Genomic DNA, 19,936 nt, shown 5'->3' with positions numbered 1-19,936 from the left:
TCATGTTCAAGTTTTAATTATAATAAACATTTTCTCAACTAAAAAACAATAATAATAATTTTTAGAAACATGGAAAAACTTATTTTGAAAACCAACCAAACATTTATAAAGATCCTAAATTTGAGACAGTTCTCAAATTCGAAAATCTCAGAGTTCGAAACTCAATTATGACAAAATATTCATGCCCCAACCAAAAAAAAAGAGAAGCTATGTTTATGGCCGCCAGAAGTTGAAGCCTAACTGGTTGTGCCTGGTATAGTGGGGGTCATACGAGCCTAGAATTACATAGTGCGGGTGGAGAAACAATGTCCACCTGTCTCTTTCGCTTATTTATGACTTATTATTGTCAAAGGTCGCCTCTCATTCCCAGCTGGTCGATTCTTCGAACATATAACGAGCACTTTGTCTCTCCGTCCTCACTTATTCAACTCTTTTGGAATACGCGCATCACACGCATGACTACTATCATTACAAAGGAGAGGAGAAAGGGGAGGAATCTTGTATCTCAAGATTGAGCGCTGGAATAAACCCATTTCTGGGTTTTCTATATCTGATTATCCACAGAGTTTCCATATTTACAAGTAATTACAGGCCCCACCCACGTGAGGCTTTTTGCTGATTCTGATCGGCTTCCCACGTGAAGTTGCCAGTTTTTTTTCTTTTACTCCAGCGCAGGAAACAAGGGTTCTATTCAACTCCAAGTTCTGAGTTGTGGTTGATCTGCTTGCTGAAATGTCGGTGGGCTGTGGGGTGGAATGCGTGGTGATGTTGGGCTGCATGCGGTGGGTGTGGAAGCGCTGCACCTACATAGGTGCGGACGACAGCGCCACGTGGACCATTGCCAGCGCGGAGGAATTCGAGCCCATTCCGCGCGTCTGCCGCGTCATATTAGCAGTCTACGAACCGGACCTCCGCTGCCCCAAATACGCCCCCCAAGGCGGCTACCGCCTCAACCCCGACTGGGTTGTCAAGCGCGTGACATACGAGCAAACTCTTGGCCGCGCGCCTCCTTACATGATTTACCTCGACCATGATAATCAAGAGATCGTACTTGCGATCCGCGGATTGAATTTGGCTAAAGAAGGTGATTACAGGATGCTGCTGGATAATCGGCTGGGTATGCAGATGTTCGATGGGGGATATGTGCATCACGGATTGTTGAAATCAGCGAAATGGGTTTTGGATGCTGAGTCGGAGACTTTGAGTAAACTGTGGACGGAGAATGGAAGGGGGTACAAAATGATTTTTACGGGGCACTCGTTGGGGTCAGGAGTTGCGACGCTGTTAACTGTGATTGTGGCAAACCATGGGAATCGATTAGGGGGAGTTCCCAGGAGTCTGTTGAGGTGTTACGCAGTGGCACCGGCTCGTTGCTTGTCGCTGAATCTGGCTGTTAAGTATGCTGATGTTATATACTCCGTTGTGCTTCAGGTGTGTAGTTTTGGTGTTCCCTGGCAATTATTTTCTGTCATTATTGGTTTGTTTGTAGGGGGTTTACTGTTTTGCCTTCAGCTGTATATTGGGAAATTTATTTTGTTTAGAATTGCAATCTTTAATTCATTTCGATGAGATTCTTCTGTTTTTTATTGGAAAATGAAACCGCTATGTCTAGCTATTTATTTTCTTTCTTACTTTAATTATATAAAGTTGTGGACAACTTGCTGCAACACTATTATGCAAACCTTATGGAAATGGAAAAGATATTAGAGTCTTTACCAATTTGTAGTCAGCTAACGTGAACGTATGGATGATTGAACGAACATTACTTTTGATTAGTGGAAGTGTGAATTACTTAAATCACATAAATGTGGTTTCTTGGATCAATTGGCAAGGCATAAAAGTAGTTCAAGAAATTATTTAGTGGCCTAAAATCACATTGCCTTGTCACTTTTAAGATCCTGCTAATTACGTTAATTTCTGTTCGAATCACTTTGAGGTAATCGATAGAAACGGAGAGGTGCTCCAGCTCATTAAAAACCATTCTCTCCTTGGGAATAGATGAATATTGCATCAGCATCATTGTATATCATTAATCTTAAAATGCAAAGGAGGAACTTGTTTAGGTTTTGCTAATGTCACAGATGTTTGTACACATGTTTTTTAGAGTGTGTTAAGAAGGAAAAGATCATAATCATAATTATTGTATGTGACATTCATGTTACTCCGTTAAAAAATAATCTCATGTTGTTTGAAACAGGAACAAGACCACTAGGCTGCATTATTGAAATTAATAAAATGTTCTACATGTGCCTTGGTATTGGTTAACCTGATAGGGGGCAAAACATGCCCCAGTGTTATCTCTGCCTCTTCACTCCATTTTGAGGTTAAAAACTCACCTGAATGAAATCAGCATATAGGTCCTACTCCTTCAAGAATTCTTTTGGCTATATTTTATGAAATCTTCGAAATTAACATTCGGTGTTGATAAGAAAAATTGAGTAGTCATCAGTATACCTCAAATCAGTGATTAATTGCTATTCCTACTTTTGTTGAGTTTGTCTTGTTATGTGGGTGGATCAAGCTGAACAAAAGAGCCTTGACTTTCATTCCCTTTTGTATGTATGCTAGGCATGTCAATCCAGTTTTTACTCGTAAAATTAGAACCATGATTCAGAAAAATACACATAATGGGCTTTCTGGTTTCATTTGGTTCTGGAGACATTTTAGGGAAATTGTATTGGGGAAGTACGATATATCTTAAAGTTTTTAGTACATATATCAAATCACAGTAGAAACTGTTGGTATTGATGTCATGTCATAAGAGAAAATCATTTAAAATTTTGAAATAGCATGTTTTGGATTAGAATGCAATATATTCACCAGGTATTTGATAGTGAAAACTTGTATCAAAATTAATAATTTTGTTGGGTGATGTGAGCGAATGTGTTTTAGGGAGAGAGGAATAAAATGAGATGGTAATGTTTGGTTTTTTTTTTTCGATGGAAAATGTGTTGGGGAAATGAAACCAAGGCCAATTTTATTCTCATTTTTCCTGTGGAGGAGAGTTCTTTTTGCATTTTAAGTGAGCTCTCTTGCGAAGAAGTAAATGGTGTATTGTATTCCATCTCATTTCATCGGTTGAAACCACTAGTGCTTCTTAAACTAATTGTTCTCTTTTCACTTGATATTCTTCAGGATGATTTCTTGCCCAGAACACCCACTCCACTGGAAGACATTTTCAAATCCGTCTTTTGGTTAGTAGTTATAAGTAATATTGCTCGAAAACATCGAATTCTTTTTATTATTTGCCTCTGAAAGGAGTGAATTTTATCATCCTTTAAACCAGGTCTTTTTGCTTTGGACAGTTTGCCCTGTTTAATGTTTCTCATCTGTCTGAGGGATACATTCATTCCTGAAGGTAGAAAGCTCAGAGATCCAAGACGACTATATGCCCCTGGTCGGATATATCACATCGTGGAAAGGAAGTTTTGCAGGTAAATTGCACCAAAATTAGTATACCGAATAAAAGGAATTTTTTTTATCATTGTTGGATCCTTAGTATTTCATCGTCTGCATCCCTGAAGACCACACCTAATGTATGCGTCACTGTCACGTAGCCATGTACACACTTCTTGTCATTGCCACACACACAGAACTTGGTAACGAGTGTCTTTATATTTGGAGTTGTCGATACTTGAGAATATTGCACAATTGAGACATTACTTAAATTCTTGTGCTGCTGCTGCAACTCTATTGCTGCCAGATTCCTAACAATATATAAATGTACTGAATACTGCTTTTTTTATAATTAGCAGAGTTACCAAACACCAACCTCATGCAAGTAGCTATCTTCACAATTTCCAATAACTATCTTTTTCTATACAATGGGAATACTACTGACGTGGTGCTTGTAAGCCTTGTGCTTTAATGTAGTGTAAAGAATTCTATATGCTAGCAATTATGACGAGAAAAAAAAATTAAAGATTTATTTCACTACTGGGTACTTGCAGATGTGGAAGGTATCCCCCAGAGGTTAGAACTGCAATTCCTGTTGATGGAAGATTCGAACATATTGTTTTGTCATGCAATGCTACCTCTGATCATGGTATTATTTGGATCGAACGAGAGTCTGAAAAAGCTCTTGTGGTAAGCATAAGCCAGTAGTATCATAGCTCATTTTTACCATTCAGTTTCTCTAGCTTAGCAAACTTGGTATCTTAATCCTGGAGAATTTGAAAATCGAGTCCAATGATTTACTTTCATTTGGTTTACGGGCTTTACTCTTTTGTAGTTTCCGATCCTAGAGAAATAACAATAAAGTTATTCTACCCTCCGAGCTTTTCACTCTCCTCCAGAAAAAAACAGAGAAGTATTTAGCACTTACAAGAAATACATAACAAAGTTTTAATTATAATATATAGCAAAGATGCTTTTCCAGTAAATCTAGTTTGTTAGTCTCCCATCAGGTTATCGTGGTTCTAAACTAGGTCAAACCTCTAAACATAATGGCAAGTTATTAATTAATCATATATTGTCACATGTCTAGCAATCTGATGCAGTCGTTTTCTGAAATCATACTGGCAGTTAGATTGTGAATGATTATGAATCCTCAAGTCTAAAGAAGTACATATTTTCCCTTTTAACTACTTGAAAAAGTGGCTACCAAATTCTGTACGAATTGCTTTGCAACTGGTTGTATCTACTAGTTAGATATCAGACTCAAAGAAATTGGTTTTATATATTCCATCAAATGTTATGCAGAATTTAAAAGACCTTAGTACGGAGACCATAACGACTCCACCAAAGGTACAAAAACTTGACAGGAAGGAGACTCGAGAGAAAGAACACAAGGACGCATTGGAGAGAGCCGTCAGTTTGAATATACCTCATGCTGTTGCGTCTGCAGAAGAAGAAACTTGGGGAAATACTGAAAATGAATCTCCAGATGACACCGGAAATTCTTCAAAAACAGAACATACGGATGCTAGGACCAATTGGAATTATTTAGTGAAGAAGCTTTTCAAGAAGACTGAGTCAGGGAATTTGATATTGAAACAAGGGGCCTCTGACCCGGTCGTTGGAAATGCCCCTGATTCATAAAAAGGCCAAAATTTTGCTTCAAAACTTGATTCTTGTAAATTTTTTGTATTTATTCTTTGAACACATGTACGCACTCGATGATAATTTAACATGAACGTGGTTTGTTTTCTTACCATGTTTTGTTGTACACCTGTTTGGACAAAAACAACAACTGTATACCATGTTTGGAACATATGGAATCGAGCCATCATCGATTGCGAAGTGCCCAACGTTGAGGAGACGATCAACAAGATACATGTCTTCCGTTCCATCCTGAGCTGTAATGATATTTTTCATATTTCGATCTAGTTATGTATTTTCGTAGTGGTATGTTATTGTTGACTTTTGTTTAAGTATTTTCTGGGATGATACGTGTATTTGTATATTGATTTTTTTTACCTTTTCTTAAAGAAATATTTTTCATTAAAAAAAAAAGAAAAGAAAACGTTTATTATTTTTTCCCAAAAATCCCAAAAAAATAAATTGTCTATAATTTCCTCACATCCTCCACAGTGTGATGGATAATGCTACAAATTGACACATATGTCCTTGGGTTTTCATTGAAGAAACTTCCACAAATTTGGGCCACTATATCAGGCCTTCAAAAAGTTCGGGCCTCTGTCACGGCCCACCGCTCGCGCCACTCCACCAGCTAGCCGGGCACTCTTCGTTCCTCAACCGCCAAACTGAGTATAAAAGCGATACCTTTTCTTGGCTCATTTCCTACTCCTACATACGTAAGAGGCGCGCGCATTTCAACGAGAATGCGAACCAGAAGCCAATCCAAGCGACCACAATCGACGGGTACGTACACGAATTCCACTCCCAAGCTCACACTATTTGTTTTGGTTTTGGAAAATCGATCTTTTGATGTCCGATTGTTCGCACAAAGACCTTTAGAAATCCGTTTCAGGATTTTCAGTGGAATATGTACATGTGTCTGTGTGTGTTTTGAGAGCCTAATTGAGGTTAGCGTTTACAATATCTGAACGGTGGAGCTTACTAGCGTGTTCTGTGTGGCTAGGTGAGGAGGGAGCAAAGAAAACCCGTCTTTTATCAGATATCGCTGATGATAGAAGTGAGTTTATTATGCCCATTTTAGTACAAGACTGAATTTAGAGGAGTTTTTGTTATGCATTACGTTTGATTTATGACTGGGAATTTTAAATGGTATTTCAGGGACTCTTGTGGATATATCTGGAGACGCGGTGGCAAAACTTTTAAGAAGAGTTAAAAAAGGGTCTAACAATGAAGATGATGTTTATTTGCGGCTCTGTGAATCTGCAGCTGAGGTATATTTACTACCGTTTTGATTTTTCTGGGCGATGGTATTTGTCTGTTATTCACAACTAGTGATAGTGAGGCGCATGTTTCTTGTTTTCACCCCTTAAAAAAGACAATAATTTTTGTCGGTTTATCAAGTAAAAATATAGAAAGATGAAGGAAACATGATATAAGAAATGACAGAGGGAAATTTCTTTTTTTTCTCTTTTCAATTTGATAGCCAAAAAGTTGAATTACTTTTCATAAGTGGAGTTGAATTATTTTTATCCGACTGTTGTTTTGGTTGTGCTTTTCCTAATACACCAAAAAAGTTTATAAACGGATTTCCCGCTTAATAAATAGTGATAGATTATAGTGGTTTACTTCCTACTCCTTAAACTTTTAGTGCCCACACAAAACACAGAGAAGACTGTTGAGTGTTGAGTATATATCTTCATCTTATCGAGATTTTATAAAGGAGCATATGTAATATGTTGCTGTCATTAACTATGATACTTATGAATACTAACCCATGATTTATGCATACACCAGATTTTGCGTGTAATCAAATACTGAATCTTGAAATATAATACTACATATAAAGTAGTTGGAATTGGAAAAAAGCAAATGATTTTAAATTTTGAATATGATGAACAGTTGCTGAGAATTAATTTTTTAATTTAATGTATGTATGATACAATTACTTCCTACGGTCTAGTGTGAATGAGATCAATGGGATATGCTGAGTGAAGATGGGCATTCTTACATCTCATTTCTCAACTAATTCAATTTGGTAATGTCTCTACAAAATTTTGATACCATTTTTAGCAGGGAATACAATTAAAGGAGAACAAGGAAGAATTATTGGATAAAACAGGAGGAAAGGATACAGCAGACGCTGATTCTTGTAGAGGAGATGCAATCGAACAGTATTATAATCTCGACGAGGAATATGAAGATTCTGATTGGGAAGATGGTTCAATTCCTACATTATCTACACCAAAAGAATATCAAGAAGATTTAGTCAGTGGAGTTTCAGTTGAGTTTGATGTTTCACCTGGCTTGGCTAAGCGGAAGTCTGTGCGAAGAGCCACTTCAGAAGAGAAGGTAGCGTATACAATTCGAATACAAGCATGAACATTGTCTTTCGAAGGTATGCTCATTTACTTCCTGCATTTTTATATCTAATCTTGTTTGATTTCAGGAAGTGGCTGAGGTTGTGCACAAGTGTCATTTGCTTTGCCTGTTAGGAAGGGGAAGGTTGATTGACGGTGCTTGCAATGATCCACTAATCCAGGTCATTATCTTTTCACCTTGTCTGTGTTTTGTGACCTCTTTGATGCACATCTTTATGACCAGGATGTATATTTACTATTATATGAATTATTTCTATGTTCTACTTATACCATTTTCCATTCAAGCCGAGCAGTTCTGTGAATGCAGCCTTTCAAGTGTCAAAGAAATATGTTGTTGTGGCATTGGCCATAGTATTGTTTGTCCATTTAATGGACAAGTGATTGATGAGTGATAAATTCAATATAATGTTGAGCGCAAAGGACTTAATACATGATTGTATGAACTGATGAAAGATCAGTTACAGTCTCTTTCGTATTAGATTATAGTGGTCCAATGCTTAATTTTTTCGAAGAATTATTTTTGCCTGGCTGTTTTAACCCATTGTATTAGCATTTGAATCATCTGCATTTATGCTTCCATTTATTTCATAGAATTAATCTTACAGAAATATCCTCATGTGTGCTATGATTTCTGATGCTATTTACCATCTGGAAATCAAATTCTTTTTTTTTTTGTCAAAGTACATTGTAAAACCACATATTTGAGGATGCATGCCATTCTTCACGTCACTTATTTTTCCAGTGGTATTGGCAAATAAATTGGAAGTGTTTTGTATCCCCAAAACCCCAAAACATTGGCTGCCCGGAGCCTTTAACTAAGTCCTGGGCCAAAACATGCCATGGCCATAATTGAGTTGCTGTAGATTAATTGTACCTTTTTCTGATGGAAAGAATAATGGTTTCCATATGTTTTGATTTGCTTTCAATGGTTAATTATATTGGAATTTGGTATCGTTCTTAAAAACTGATAATTGAACGCCACTATTAATTTTCTTCCTTTGGACGAGATTGAAATTTCACGAATGATTTTTCATGAACACAATGTAAATTCTATGTCATATATTTTAACTCTCATAGTCTTTCTCTGCCTCTTCATTTCTTGATTTCTCAGTTTCCCTCCTTTTTCCACAATGAGATAAATATAACATCTCCCTATATATTTCAAGAGAGAATGCATAATAGTTACATATTTAGGACTCTAAATATGTACTTCCAAAACTAGTCTCAATTTTAATTTTAAAAGACCATAGTAAATTGACCATTAATTTTCATTTTGAGCTACAAATTTATACACTGCCAGTTTCACATTAACCTCAGATTTGTTAAAGAAGGATATGAAGCATGTATCAGAATCAGCCATATTTCACAAGTTTATTTCTATTTATTTATAAAGATAAAAAGAAATTCATAAAAGCTAAATTTGAATTTGAAGTGCAAACTTTCATGAATAATTTAAGCTCAATTAAAATTAGGACATGAAATAATTCGAAAAATGCTTAATATGCTGAATGATTGATAACCAAATACTATTCTATTTAAAAAAATACAGTTTTATTAGGAAGTATTTTTTTGCTCTACGAACTTGCAAGTAAATCTTCTGTTTTCAAATGTAACTTGAACAAAAATATAAAATAATCATTTTATCAATATTTTTATGCATACATACAATGTTTGTTTTCATCAACTAATTTGCTGTTGTTTCGACTAAGAAGACCTCAACCATTGCAGGCTTCTCTTCTTTCTCTTCTGCCAACTCACTTGCTGAAGATAGCAGAGTCTCCAAAACTTGCAGCTAGTCATCTGTCTCCGCTTGTCAATTGGGTATGACTATGAGCTTTCTAGCACACATTCGTTTTTCCCCTTTTGTAGGACTTTATAGTACTTTTCTGTTTTCTCTGCTTCTTGTCAGTTCCACAATAACTTCAGTGTATGTAGTCCAAGTTTAGCTGAAAAGACATGTCATTGCGCATTAGCATCTACTTTGGAAACTCGAGAGGGTACTCCAGAAGCGGTATGCTTCTACTCTTTTTATTTAGGTTATGTAATCTCTTTCTCTCTCTGGCTATAGGCATGCTACTTGAATTAACTCAGTGTTGAGTTAGCAATTCTGTATGTCTATGTAGAATGTGAAGACAAATTTTAATGAGTTCCTCATTAAAGTCATTTACAATGTATCTGCCAGAGATCTGCCAAAATCGATTTTCTAGCTTTCAGAACTTGATGCAATGTGAACTGTGTTTTTTAACTCTGGCAGCTTAAATTTGAGTTCATTAGGGAACTTCTGTGACCATACACTGGGGACCAAATTATGCACCCAATGTGTGCTATAGCTTTTAGCTGAATCAGTCAAATAGAAAAACAGAAATTCTGGAGAAAAGTTTCTATAGGCGTTAATATGGACCTTGGTAGCAAATTTTTGAGGGTACTGTATAGCAATATTATGTAATTTGCGAGTCATATGGATATATAGGATGTAGTAAAAGAACATAGGATACAATGCTCATTTTTGGTAGAACCATTGAAGTAATTGATTATCCCTCCTGAAGATCCGAGATTAGTATTTTTACTTTTTATTTTATGCTCATAGTAATTTTTGCAGAATATCATGTTTTATCATACTTTTATCCTAAATTTTAGAGTTGGATTTATGTTTTTTTTTTAAATGCTTGCTATTGAGTGAAACAATATTAAATATTGAGTTTGACAGCCACTTTATTGCTTCTGTTGCAGGTTGTGGCTTTATGTGTAGCCTTATTTAGGGCTCTAAATCTGAAGACTCGGTATGCAATTTTATCATCACTTGATGCCTGATGCTACTTTTAGTTTGTTACTGGCCTCCTTTTCTTATTAGGTGTAATTATGAGGTTTTTATTATGTTTATTCCATGTCTTTGTGCATGCGATGTAAAACTGGTGTGCATGCAAAATTGTAGCCTCTAATAAGTCCAAAATTTTTGTCAACTTTAGCTCTAGCTAATACAATTGTTGGCCTGCATACTCATAGAGTTGGGTGTGATCTTTTGTTCCTGAAGTGAAGATGTGAGCAGAATACAATAAAATGTTCGAGCAAGATCGGGCCCTAAATTTTTCGTAATATTTGTCTCATTTGTGCTACAATTTTTGGGTCCCCATATGATCCTTTTGATGACCTTTCAACTTTAATCATATGTAAATCTTCGTTTTCAAACTCTTAAGTGTTAAAATTGTTGTTTTTTTCAGGTTTGTCTCCATTTTAGATGTGATATCCTTGAAGCCAGATGCAGACAAATGGAAATTTGCTGCTGAAGTAGGCAAGGGGCAGAAGAATATTTTTAATTCATCAACGCCGATGGTGGGTGGACCAAGCTATTCATCTACTCTCTCTCTCAAATCCTTGTCAGATGTCAAGGAGAGTGGTCAGACTGATGCAAAAAGCACCTACGTATCTGAGACAGAAAAGTCCAAAAGGAACATAATCAAATCCCAAGTTTCTCGAATCACTGCTAAACCAAAAGAAAAAATGTTGGATGAATTAGTCTACAAAAACCCATATAATGCTTCTGAATCATGCGATGTTCAGGTTGAGGGATTGAAGAGAAAAGGAGATCTTGAATTTCAGATGCAGTTGGAGATGGCACTCTCGGCCACTGCTGTTGAAAGTTCTAAACACAGCATGACATCTACTGTGTTGGAATCACCAAGCACTTCTTCAACTCATTCTCCACCATATAGAAGAACGAAGAAAATCAAACTAGAAGACTCTCAAACTTCCTCACACGAAATATCTACAGCTATTGGATCCAGAAAGGTGGGAGCTCCCATTTATTGGGCCGAGGTATTTTGTGCTGGAGATAATTTGACTGGAAAATGGGTGCATATTGATGTTGTAAATGCAATTGTTGATGGAGAGAGTAAGGTAGAAGCTGCAGCTGCTGCATGCAAAACATCATTGAGATACGTGGTTGCTTTTTCTGGAAACGGGGCTAAAGACGTGACACGCAGGTTAAAAACCTTCTGAGTGTTTGATTGTTGAGCTATATCTTGACCACTAGGTTTTCTCCTCTTAAAGTAGCAGACAATTATCTCTGTATGAACGTGTATTGATTCTGCTTACTTTATGTGGAGAATGAAGTCGGCCGGTGACAGCGTGGTGGCATAGCAGAAAATTTTTAAAGAGTGATATTTTGAAGAAAAGCTACCATAACAATAATTGGACCAAGTGGTTACTCCAAAGCCTCTATCTGATATCAATATTATAGTTTCAGATACAGTAATTAAGTATAACATGAATTCATGTGTGGATTATAAAATAGATACTAAAAGTTATGCTTAAAAATATGCGTGTTAAGCTATATTATAATCAGTTAGGAGGAAATAGTTACATATTAATTGATAATGTCTGTAGATTCTGATTTACATAGGGATTATGCGGATGCACACTGTCTTACTAGGTTGTCTATTGTTTGTGCACGTGAGGTGCTATGTAAGTTGAAGGCTTCTGGCCTTTTAAGATCCCTTGCTAGAGGAACTTTATTTTATTCAGCTAATAATTCTTCATAGAATAATTTCCATTTTTCACGAAGATTATCATTTCAGATATTGTACTCAATGGTACAAGGTAGCATCACAAAGGATCAATTCGACCTGGTGGGATTCTGTGTTGTCACGATTGAAGGAGTTGGAGTCAGGTGAAACCGGTGGCACTGTCAGTTTTGGTCAGAAAGCTTTAGGTGATGAGAAGGTTGAACAATCTGTATTAGCAAATCTGAATAATGGATGTGTTCTAAATGCTAAAGATTTAGATGGAGCGTCTGAAGAATTTGGTGAGAAGAAGGCTGTTGATTCCTGTATAGAAGCCTCGTGTAATGCTACTTTGAGCTCTCTTGAAGATATGGAATTAGCAACTAGAGCACTAACTGAACCACTTCCCACCAATCAACTTGTATGACAAGACACCATATGTATATAATCCAAGTGTTTTTCTTACAACTATTAGAAATGGCTGCTAACATAGTTTTTATTTCCTGTAATTTTACTTTATCAGGCTTACAAAAATCATCATTTATATGCGATTGAAAGATGGCTTAAGAAGTATCAGATAATTTATCCCAAGGGACTTGTGTTGGGCTTTTGTTCCGGGCATGCTGTATATCCACGCACTTGTGTCCAAATACTTCATACGAGACAGATGTGGTTGCGTGAGGGGCTGCAAGTCAAAGCTGATGAACTTCCTGCTAAGGTCAGATATTGTACTGGAATTTATGTTTGGTCGATTCACTTAGTTTGATTAACTTTTATGAGTATGTGTAAGTAAGTGCTGTATTATTTCAGGTTCTGAAGCGCTCTATGAAGCAACATAAGAAGGAAGTGGCAGAAGACAATGAATATACTTATGCCAACAATGAAAAGAATATCGATCTATATGGGAAGTGGCAAACTGAACCATTGTTGCTTCCTCCTCCTGTTAATGGGATTGTTCCTAAGGTAGATCTATGTTTTCATACTATGATGGATTTAGAGGATTAGATCATTGAACGAATGCTTTATTAATTGTGAATGAAAAACATAATATTAGATTCCCTATGTTTATATTCTCCGAACTACATTATGAGTGATTGTTTGGGAATTCCATTTGGTACATAGGAAATAGTATTCTTTTAGTAAGGATATTAGAGTTAGGATAGGAGTTTATTTGAACTCTATTTCTTATTCCTTATCTTATCTTTAGTCCCTATCTTATCTTTTCTTTAAATTGTTAGTTGTTGGGTTTATCGGGTTTATCCCTAGTTCTTTGCTAGTAGTTAGGTTTTATCATTTCTCAAATGTATTATTTATGCTACGTTTGATATTCAATGGAATAGAATGTTTTTATTCCCTAAAACTTACATGGTATCAGAGCCAGGTTACGTTAACCTCTCATGGCCGCCAACAACGGAATAAATTTTGGCTCGTTTGGGCTAACCTCTGAATCAGAGGCAACATCGGGAATTTCTGCCTCATCCTTGCCTCACGACATGACATCCACCTCGATTCAAATTACTGTCCATCGCCTAAATGGGCAGAACTTCTTGGAGTGGTCACAGTCCGTCAAGCTTGCAATTGATGGACGTGGAAAACTGGGGTATTTGACTGGAGAAGCAGAGAAACCGGCTGAGACAGAGCCAACATACAAAACATGGAGATCAGACAATTCTCTTGTGATGGCATGGCTTCTCAACTCCATGGACATCTCAATCGCCAGACCCCATATGTTCATGAAGACCGCGAAAGATGTATGGGACTCTGTAAAAGAGACATACTCAGACTCCGAGAATTCATCTCATATATTTGAGTTGAAGGCAAGGCTTTGGAATCTGAAACAAGGTGACCGTGAGGTAACCATTTACTATAATGAAATGGCGGCTTTGTGGCAGGAGCTGGATCAACACTATGATGATGTCTGGGCCAGCAAGGATGACTATGCGAGACAAAAGAAGAGGGAGGAGAATGATCGGGTCTATATGTTTCTGGCTGGAATGAATCAAAATCTCGATGAAGTTAAAGGACGAATACTTGGAAGAAAACCACTTCCGTCGATCTGAGAAGTTTTCTCTGAAATTCGTCAAGAAGAGAGCAGGAAGAAGGTGATGCATAACCAGGCCGAGAACAATATTGGTCCGATAAGTGATAACTCAGCCTTGGTATCTCGGGACTCAGACTCAACTCCGAATACTGATAAGAAGAAGAAGCCCTGGTGTGACCACTGCCAGAAATCCTGGCATACTCGAGAAACTTGCTGGAAGCTTCACGGAAAACCACCTGGTTGGAAGAAACGATCTGAGAAGGAAAGGGCGCTACAAACCATGACTGAGGCCTCTCAAGGAACTCCAATCACCTCTGGACAGCTTCCATTCACTCAGGACCAAGTAGACAAACTTGTTAGCTTACTTCGAACCTCAAATCCAGCCCCTTCCTCCACAAACTGTTCTATCACTCAAAATGGTAAACGTCCTATTGTTTCTCTCATGTGTCCTAAACCCAAATGTACCTGGACATAGATTCAGGTGCAACTGATCACATGACTGGTTCGTCTCCTTTTTTCTCCACTTACAAACCGTGTGCAGGTAATAGAAGAGTGAGGATTGCTGATGGATCCTTCAACCCGATTGCAGGGATAGGAGAAATCAAACTCACACCATCTATTACCCTTTCAAATGTCCTCCATGTTCCTAAATTGTCTTGTAATCTTATATCTGTTAGCAAACTAACTCAAGACCTTAAATGTCAAGCTAAATTCTCTAAGTCTCATTGTATTTTTCAGGATGTGGACTCGGGGAAGATGATTGGCAATGCTAGGGAATATGGTGGACTCTACTTTCTTGATGAGGAAATCGACTCTTGTAAAGTTGCTCAAGCATTCTCTGGTTTGGAGACTACCTCTATTGATCTGAATAATGAAGTTTATTTATGGCATTACCGTTTAGGACACCCTAGTTTCTTTTATTTGCAAAAATTGTTTCCTAAGTTGTTTCTGAATAAAAATCCTTCATTGTTTAAATGTGAAATTTGTGCTCTCGCTAAGAATCATAGATCTATGTATCAACCAAAAATGTATCAACCTAGTAGACCCTTCTCACTAATCCATAGTGATGTTTGGGGTCCCTCTAGTGTTACAGGTCTTCTTGGAAAAAAATGGTTTGTCACGTTCATAGATGATCACACACGTGCTTGTTGGGTTTTTCTATTGAAAGAGAAATCTGAAGTAGAACAAATGTTTAAAATCTTTCACAACATGATTGTCAATCAATTTCAAACAAGTATCCAAATAATAAGAAATGACAATGGAGGGGAATATTTTAAAGAAACCTTAGGCAAATATTTTAAAGAGCACGGTATCATCCAACAGAGCTCTTGCACTAATACTCCACAACAGAATGGTGTGGCTGAGAGAAAAAATAGGCACATATTAGAAGTCACCAGAGCACTTATGTTCTCTAATCAGGTCCCGAAATATTTGTGGAGCGAAGCAGTTCTAACAGCAGTCTACTTAATTAATAGATTACCATCTAAAATCCTCAACTTTAAAACTCCTCTAGGTATTCTCAAAGACATTTTTCCAAACTCGAAATTGTTCTCTTCTTCTCTACCTTTACGTATGTTTGGATGTACTGTTTTTGTGAGAAACCTAGATCGAAACATGGGTAAATTAGATCCTAGGGCTAAAAAATGTGTTTTTATTGGCTATGGTTCCAATCAAAAAGGTTACAAATGTCTTGATCCAACTTCAAAAAAACTATATGTATCTTGTGATGTTTCGTTTTTTGAAGAAATTCCGTTTTTTGGGACTCATCTTCAGGGGGGGATGAGGACTAGTGAAGATGATGGTTTAGGTTTTTTATCGCCCCTTTCGGTCTCTAACAATCAGAGCATAAATGAAAATACTAAAGATCCTAATATTTCTGTTGAATTAACTTCCAAGAATAAAGAAACCATCCCTGGATTATATGAGGACTCGACTGTAGTACCAGCAAGTCCTGAAATTGGGGGAAACATTGACCACTTAAATGTGGACCATTCAAAAATTTTGCATAATAAAAATTCTTTCCCTACTAGCCCAAGTATTCCTCAATCTTCACCAATTGATAAAGGTAGTACTCAAAGAGGAGAATTCTATGAGCATGTCTACCAGCGAAGAGCTCCACATCAAGAAGGGAGAGACATCATATCTCAACTTGACCATGAGTCCAACTCAGAGCCATCTTCTGAAGGTAAGTCCCCTACCCCTCTGGATCTCCCAATTGCTATACGAAAAGAAAGAAGATCATGTGCCAAATACCCTATATCAAACTTTGTCTCCTATTCTAGACTGTCTCCACAATTCTCCAGTTTTTCAGGTAATATCTCCTCTGTCCATATACCACGAGATATTCAAGAAGCCTTAGAAAGTCCTGAATTGAAGAAAGCTGTACACGAGGAACTTGGTGCACTTGAGAAAAATCAGACTTGGGTTCTTGAGGAGCTGCCTGTGGGGAAGTCTACCGTTGGGTGTAAATGGGTTTTTACACCGAAATTTAATGCAATGGGGACACTTGAAAGATACAAGGCACGCCTTGTGGCCAAGGGCTTCACACAAACATACGGCATCGATTACTCGGAGACCTTTGCACCCGTTGCGATGATGAACACTGTCCAGGTGCTGCTGTCCATTGCTGTAAATCTGGACTGGCCTCTTCAACAACTTGACGTGAAAAACGCTTTCCTAAATGGAGTGTTAGCGGAGGAAGTGTTCATGGATCCTCCTCCTGGATTTGAAGGTACATGTGGTAAGAAAGTATGTAGATTGAAGAAGGCTCTATACGGCCTAAAGCAATCCCCAAGAGCCTGGTTTGAAAGATTTACCAAATTTGTGTTGAAACAAGGCTATGTGCAGGGGCAATCCGATCACACCTTGTTCACAAAGTTCTCGGGATCGAAAGTCTCGGTTTTGATTGTTTATGTGGATGACATTATCCTCACAGGTGATGATATTGAAGAGATGAGTTCGTTGAAGGAGAAACTATCGAAGGAATTCGAGATCAAAGATCTAGGTGGTCTTCGGTATTTTCTAGCTATGGAGTTTGCTCGGTCAAGCAAGGGGCTGGCTGTTTCTCAACGCAAATACATCATGGATTTGCTAAAAGAGACAGGCATGAGTGATTGTAAACCAGCTGAGACTCCAATAGATGCAAATAAAAAACTCGGGGAGACCACCACTAAGAATGCCGCAGATATGCATCAGTATCAGAGACTTGTAGGTAAATTGATTTATCTATCTCACACTCGGCCAGACATAGCATTTGCTGTGAGCCTTGTAAGCCAGTTTATGCACGCTCCATCTAGAGACCATCATGAAGCTGTTAACAGAATCCTAAGGTACCTAAAAGGGTGCCCAGGGAAGGGCTTATGGTTCAAAAAGAGTGAGAGCAAGAAGTTGGAGGCTTATACAGATGCTGATTGGGCTGGATCCATCTCCGACAGGAAATCAACTTCGGGCTACTGTACTTTCTTGTGGGGGAACCTTGTCACATGGAGGAGTAAGAAACAGAATGTTGTAGCGCGTAGCAGTGCCGAGGCCGAGTTTAGAGCTATGGCTAATGGGATATGTGAAGCTATTTGGGTCCATCGAGTGTTACAGGACCTGAGGATTGAGGCTACTCTTCCAATTAGACTGTATTGTGACAATAAGGCAGCGATTAGCATAGCTCATAATCCAGTCCAGCATGATCGGACTAAACACATTGAAGTGGACCGACACTTCATAAAACAGAAGCTAGATAATGGGCTGGTCTGTACTCCGTATGTCTTATCAACCGAGCAAACCGCGGATATCTTCACCAAGGGGTTGTTTAAGCCAATGTTTGAGAGTTGTATAAGCAAGTTGGGCATGATAGACATTTATGCACCAACTTGAGGGGGAGTGTTAGGATAGGAGTTTATTTGAACTCTATTTCTTCTTCCTTATCTTATCTTTAGTCCCTATCTTATCTTTTCTTTAAATTGTTAGTTGTTGGGTTTATCGGGTTTATCCCTAGTTCTTTGCTAGTAGTTAGGTGTTATCCTTTCTCAAATGTATTATTTATGCTACGTTTGATATTCAATGGAATAGAATGTTTTTATTCTCTAAAACTTACAATTAGCACTCATTTTTTATATGAAGTCGAATTCCAGGTGATGTCAGCTGAATCTTGTTTGGTTGGCAGGGGCACACGGTTATCACATTAATCCCTGTTTTTAGCAGCGTATCAGGAATTGGTACCTTTAAGCAAACTCTGAATCTATTTAGCACCTATAATTTGATGTGCCACCAAAGACCTATTTTTAAATATGTTAGAGCCATGTATCGAAGTCAGCTGAATTGGGAGTCAGACTTGAGTATTTAGAATTGTCCTATATATGATCTGACAAATATTTATCTTAAAAAAAATTTATGCATGATGCGATTTGCTGTCACCGAAGTGAAAAACATGTTTACAGAACCGATAAGTTTAATACATTGTTAAAGCTTATCTGCTAAATATGTTTCTACGAAGTTTAGATTATTTCTCAGTGTTAGTTTTTTGTTCTTGCTATGCTGCTTCGTGATATTGAGAGACATCATTGTAATTCACCTTTTGTTTTGTCGGGACATCTAGTATATCATACTTAAAAGGAAGGACCCGTACCAATACTTGTCATAGCCTTATCCTAGATTATATAGCGATAAAAATTTTGCACTTATTTTGCATTTGTGAACTGCTGATTTCTATATTCTACTTGGTAGAATGAACGCGGTCAAGTGGAGGTGTGGTCTGAGAAATGCCTCCCACCAGGTACAGTCCACTTGCCTTTTCCAAGGATACAACCTGTTGCGAAAAGGCTCGGTATCGATTTTGCCCCTGCTATGGTTGGATTTGAATACAGAAATGATCGATCCTTTCCCGTCTTTGAGGGTATTGTTGTTTGTGAAGAATTTAATGATTCCATTCTAGAGGTAAGTAACAAACTATCAAATCTCAATTGTTATTTTATCGAATATTCCTTGAAATATATTTATATTTCGGTATGTCATGGAATCTTGAAACCTTAATATATGTTTGTTTGATAAAGTCATTTAGTCATCATTGTTGACCAGTTGCCACCTTGGTAAAACATTTCTACCCGAATGAAAAATTTCATTCTTTGCTGTGTTTGATGATGATTATATTTGTTAGGCATATGCAGAGGAGGAAGATAGAAGGAAGGCTGAAGAGAGAAAACAGGACGAGGTACGGGCACTTTCAAGGTGGTACCAGCTTCTTTCTTCCATAGTCATTCGGCAGAGATTGAACAACAGCTACGGGGAAGGATCAACATCACAAGCCTCTTTTGACGTCCCAGCACCTGGTGTTAAGTATCATAAATTAGCTGTCGGTACCGAGAAAAGTGATGATTCTCCAAAATTTCCGGAGCCAAAAATGAAATCACCAAGAAACCATGACCACCACGAACACGAATTTACTTTAGACGAGCAAGCATTCAATGAAGATGGCTCGACAAGAGCGAAGCGATGCCATTGTGGATTCTCAATTCAGTTCGAGGAATTGTAGAGCCCTGCTCCTATGTATAATTCTTGTATTATCATAGTTGTAGGAGATGCTCGTGTTGTTAGTTACTCAATCTGCGCAGAACCAATACTTTGGTTATGTTCCCGTGTAATTTTTGAATCTAAGGTTGTGCCTATATGTTGTATATTATCTCAAATTTTCCTGGTACGTGAGTCAGAGGATCCTATTGTTCTCCTTTTTTTTAACATAGTATTTTATTAATGATATCAAAAAATCTATAAACATTTACTTTTTAAACTTTATATATTTAACAAACTAGGAAAGTGCATATGCGTTATACGTGGTTGACTAACGATCAAAATATACTTACGAAATTTAGATATTGTTTATGAATAACATATTGTTTAAGAGTATTTGTCAATCTAAACAGATCCAAACACAATAAATAAAATAACATCATGATCATAAACATATATGTTCACTTGTTCATATGACAAAC

General features: G+C 37.4%; 2 protein-coding genes across 4 annotated transcripts; both read left to right on the top strand.

Annotated features, from left to right (window-relative positions):
* The first annotated feature begins 203 nt into the window (after positions 1-203).
* Positions 204-5,167, top strand: LOC140816657 (uncharacterized). Its single transcript, XM_073176087.1, has 5 exons — positions 204-1,431; positions 3,136-3,194; positions 3,306-3,434; positions 3,951-4,086; positions 4,702-5,167. The coding sequence occupies exons 1-5, from the start codon at positions 733-735 to the stop codon at positions 5,038-5,040; spliced, it is 1,362 nt and encodes a 453-aa protein (XP_073032188.1). The 5' UTR covers positions 204-732; the 3' UTR covers positions 5,041-5,167.
* A 488-nt stretch (positions 5,168-5,655) lies between these two features.
* LOC140816477 (DNA repair protein RAD4) lies at positions 5,656-19,675 on the top strand. 3 transcript variants are annotated; one of them, XM_073175977.1, is made up of 14 exons: positions 5,656-5,823; positions 6,044-6,097; positions 6,199-6,311; positions 7,129-7,389; positions 7,487-7,579; positions 9,147-9,239; positions 9,328-9,429; positions 10,149-10,198; positions 10,637-11,398; positions 11,993-12,338; positions 12,441-12,635; positions 12,728-12,880; positions 18,675-18,884; positions 19,105-19,675. In XM_073175977.1, the coding sequence occupies exons 1-14, from the start codon at positions 5,784-5,786 to the stop codon at positions 19,477-19,479; spliced, it is 2,847 nt and encodes a 948-aa protein (XP_073032078.1). In that variant the 5' UTR covers positions 5,656-5,783; the 3' UTR covers positions 19,480-19,675. The 3 variants fall into 3 exon arrangements, with proteins under 3 accessions (XP_073032078.1, XP_073031920.1, XP_073031995.1); XM_073175819.1 differs by having other exon boundaries at positions 7,111-7,389; XM_073175894.1 differs by having other exon boundaries at positions 5,657-5,823; positions 7,114-7,389.
* The last annotated feature ends 261 nt before the right edge of the window (positions 19,676-19,936 follow it).

The sequence above is a fragment of the Primulina eburnea genome, chromosome 1, assembly GCF_022965805.1.
Source record: "Primulina eburnea isolate SZY01 chromosome 1, ASM2296580v1, whole genome shotgun sequence".
NCBI lineage: Eukaryota > Viridiplantae > Streptophyta > Magnoliopsida > Lamiales > Gesneriaceae > Primulina > Primulina eburnea.
Note: the sequence above shows the minus strand (reverse complement) of the source record. Positions and strands in the feature narration are given on the sequence as shown.

Coding starts and splice junctions, on each gene's coding strand:
- LOC140816657 (XM_073176087.1), top strand. CDS start 733: ATGTCGGTGGGCTGTGGGGTGGAATGCGTGGTGATGTTGGGCTGCATG. Junction 3,195..3,305: donor ATTTTCAAATCCGTCTTTTG/GTTAGTAGTTAT, acceptor TGCTTTGGACAG/TTTGCCCTGTTTAATGTTTC. Junction 3,435..3,950: donor GTGGAAAGGAAGTTTTGCAG/GTAAATTGCACC, acceptor GGGTACTTGCAG/ATGTGGAAGGTATCCCCCAG.
- LOC140816477 (XM_073175819.1), top strand. CDS start 5,784: ATGCGAACCAGAAGCCAATCCAAGCGACCACAATCGACGG. Junction 7,390..7,486: donor GAGCCACTTCAGAAGAGAAG/GTAGCGTATACA, acceptor GTTTGATTTCAG/GAAGTGGCTGAGGTTGTGCA. Junction 12,881..18,674: donor TTAATGGGATTGTTCCTAAG/GTAGATCTATGT, acceptor TCTACTTGGTAG/AATGAACGCGGTCAAGTGGA.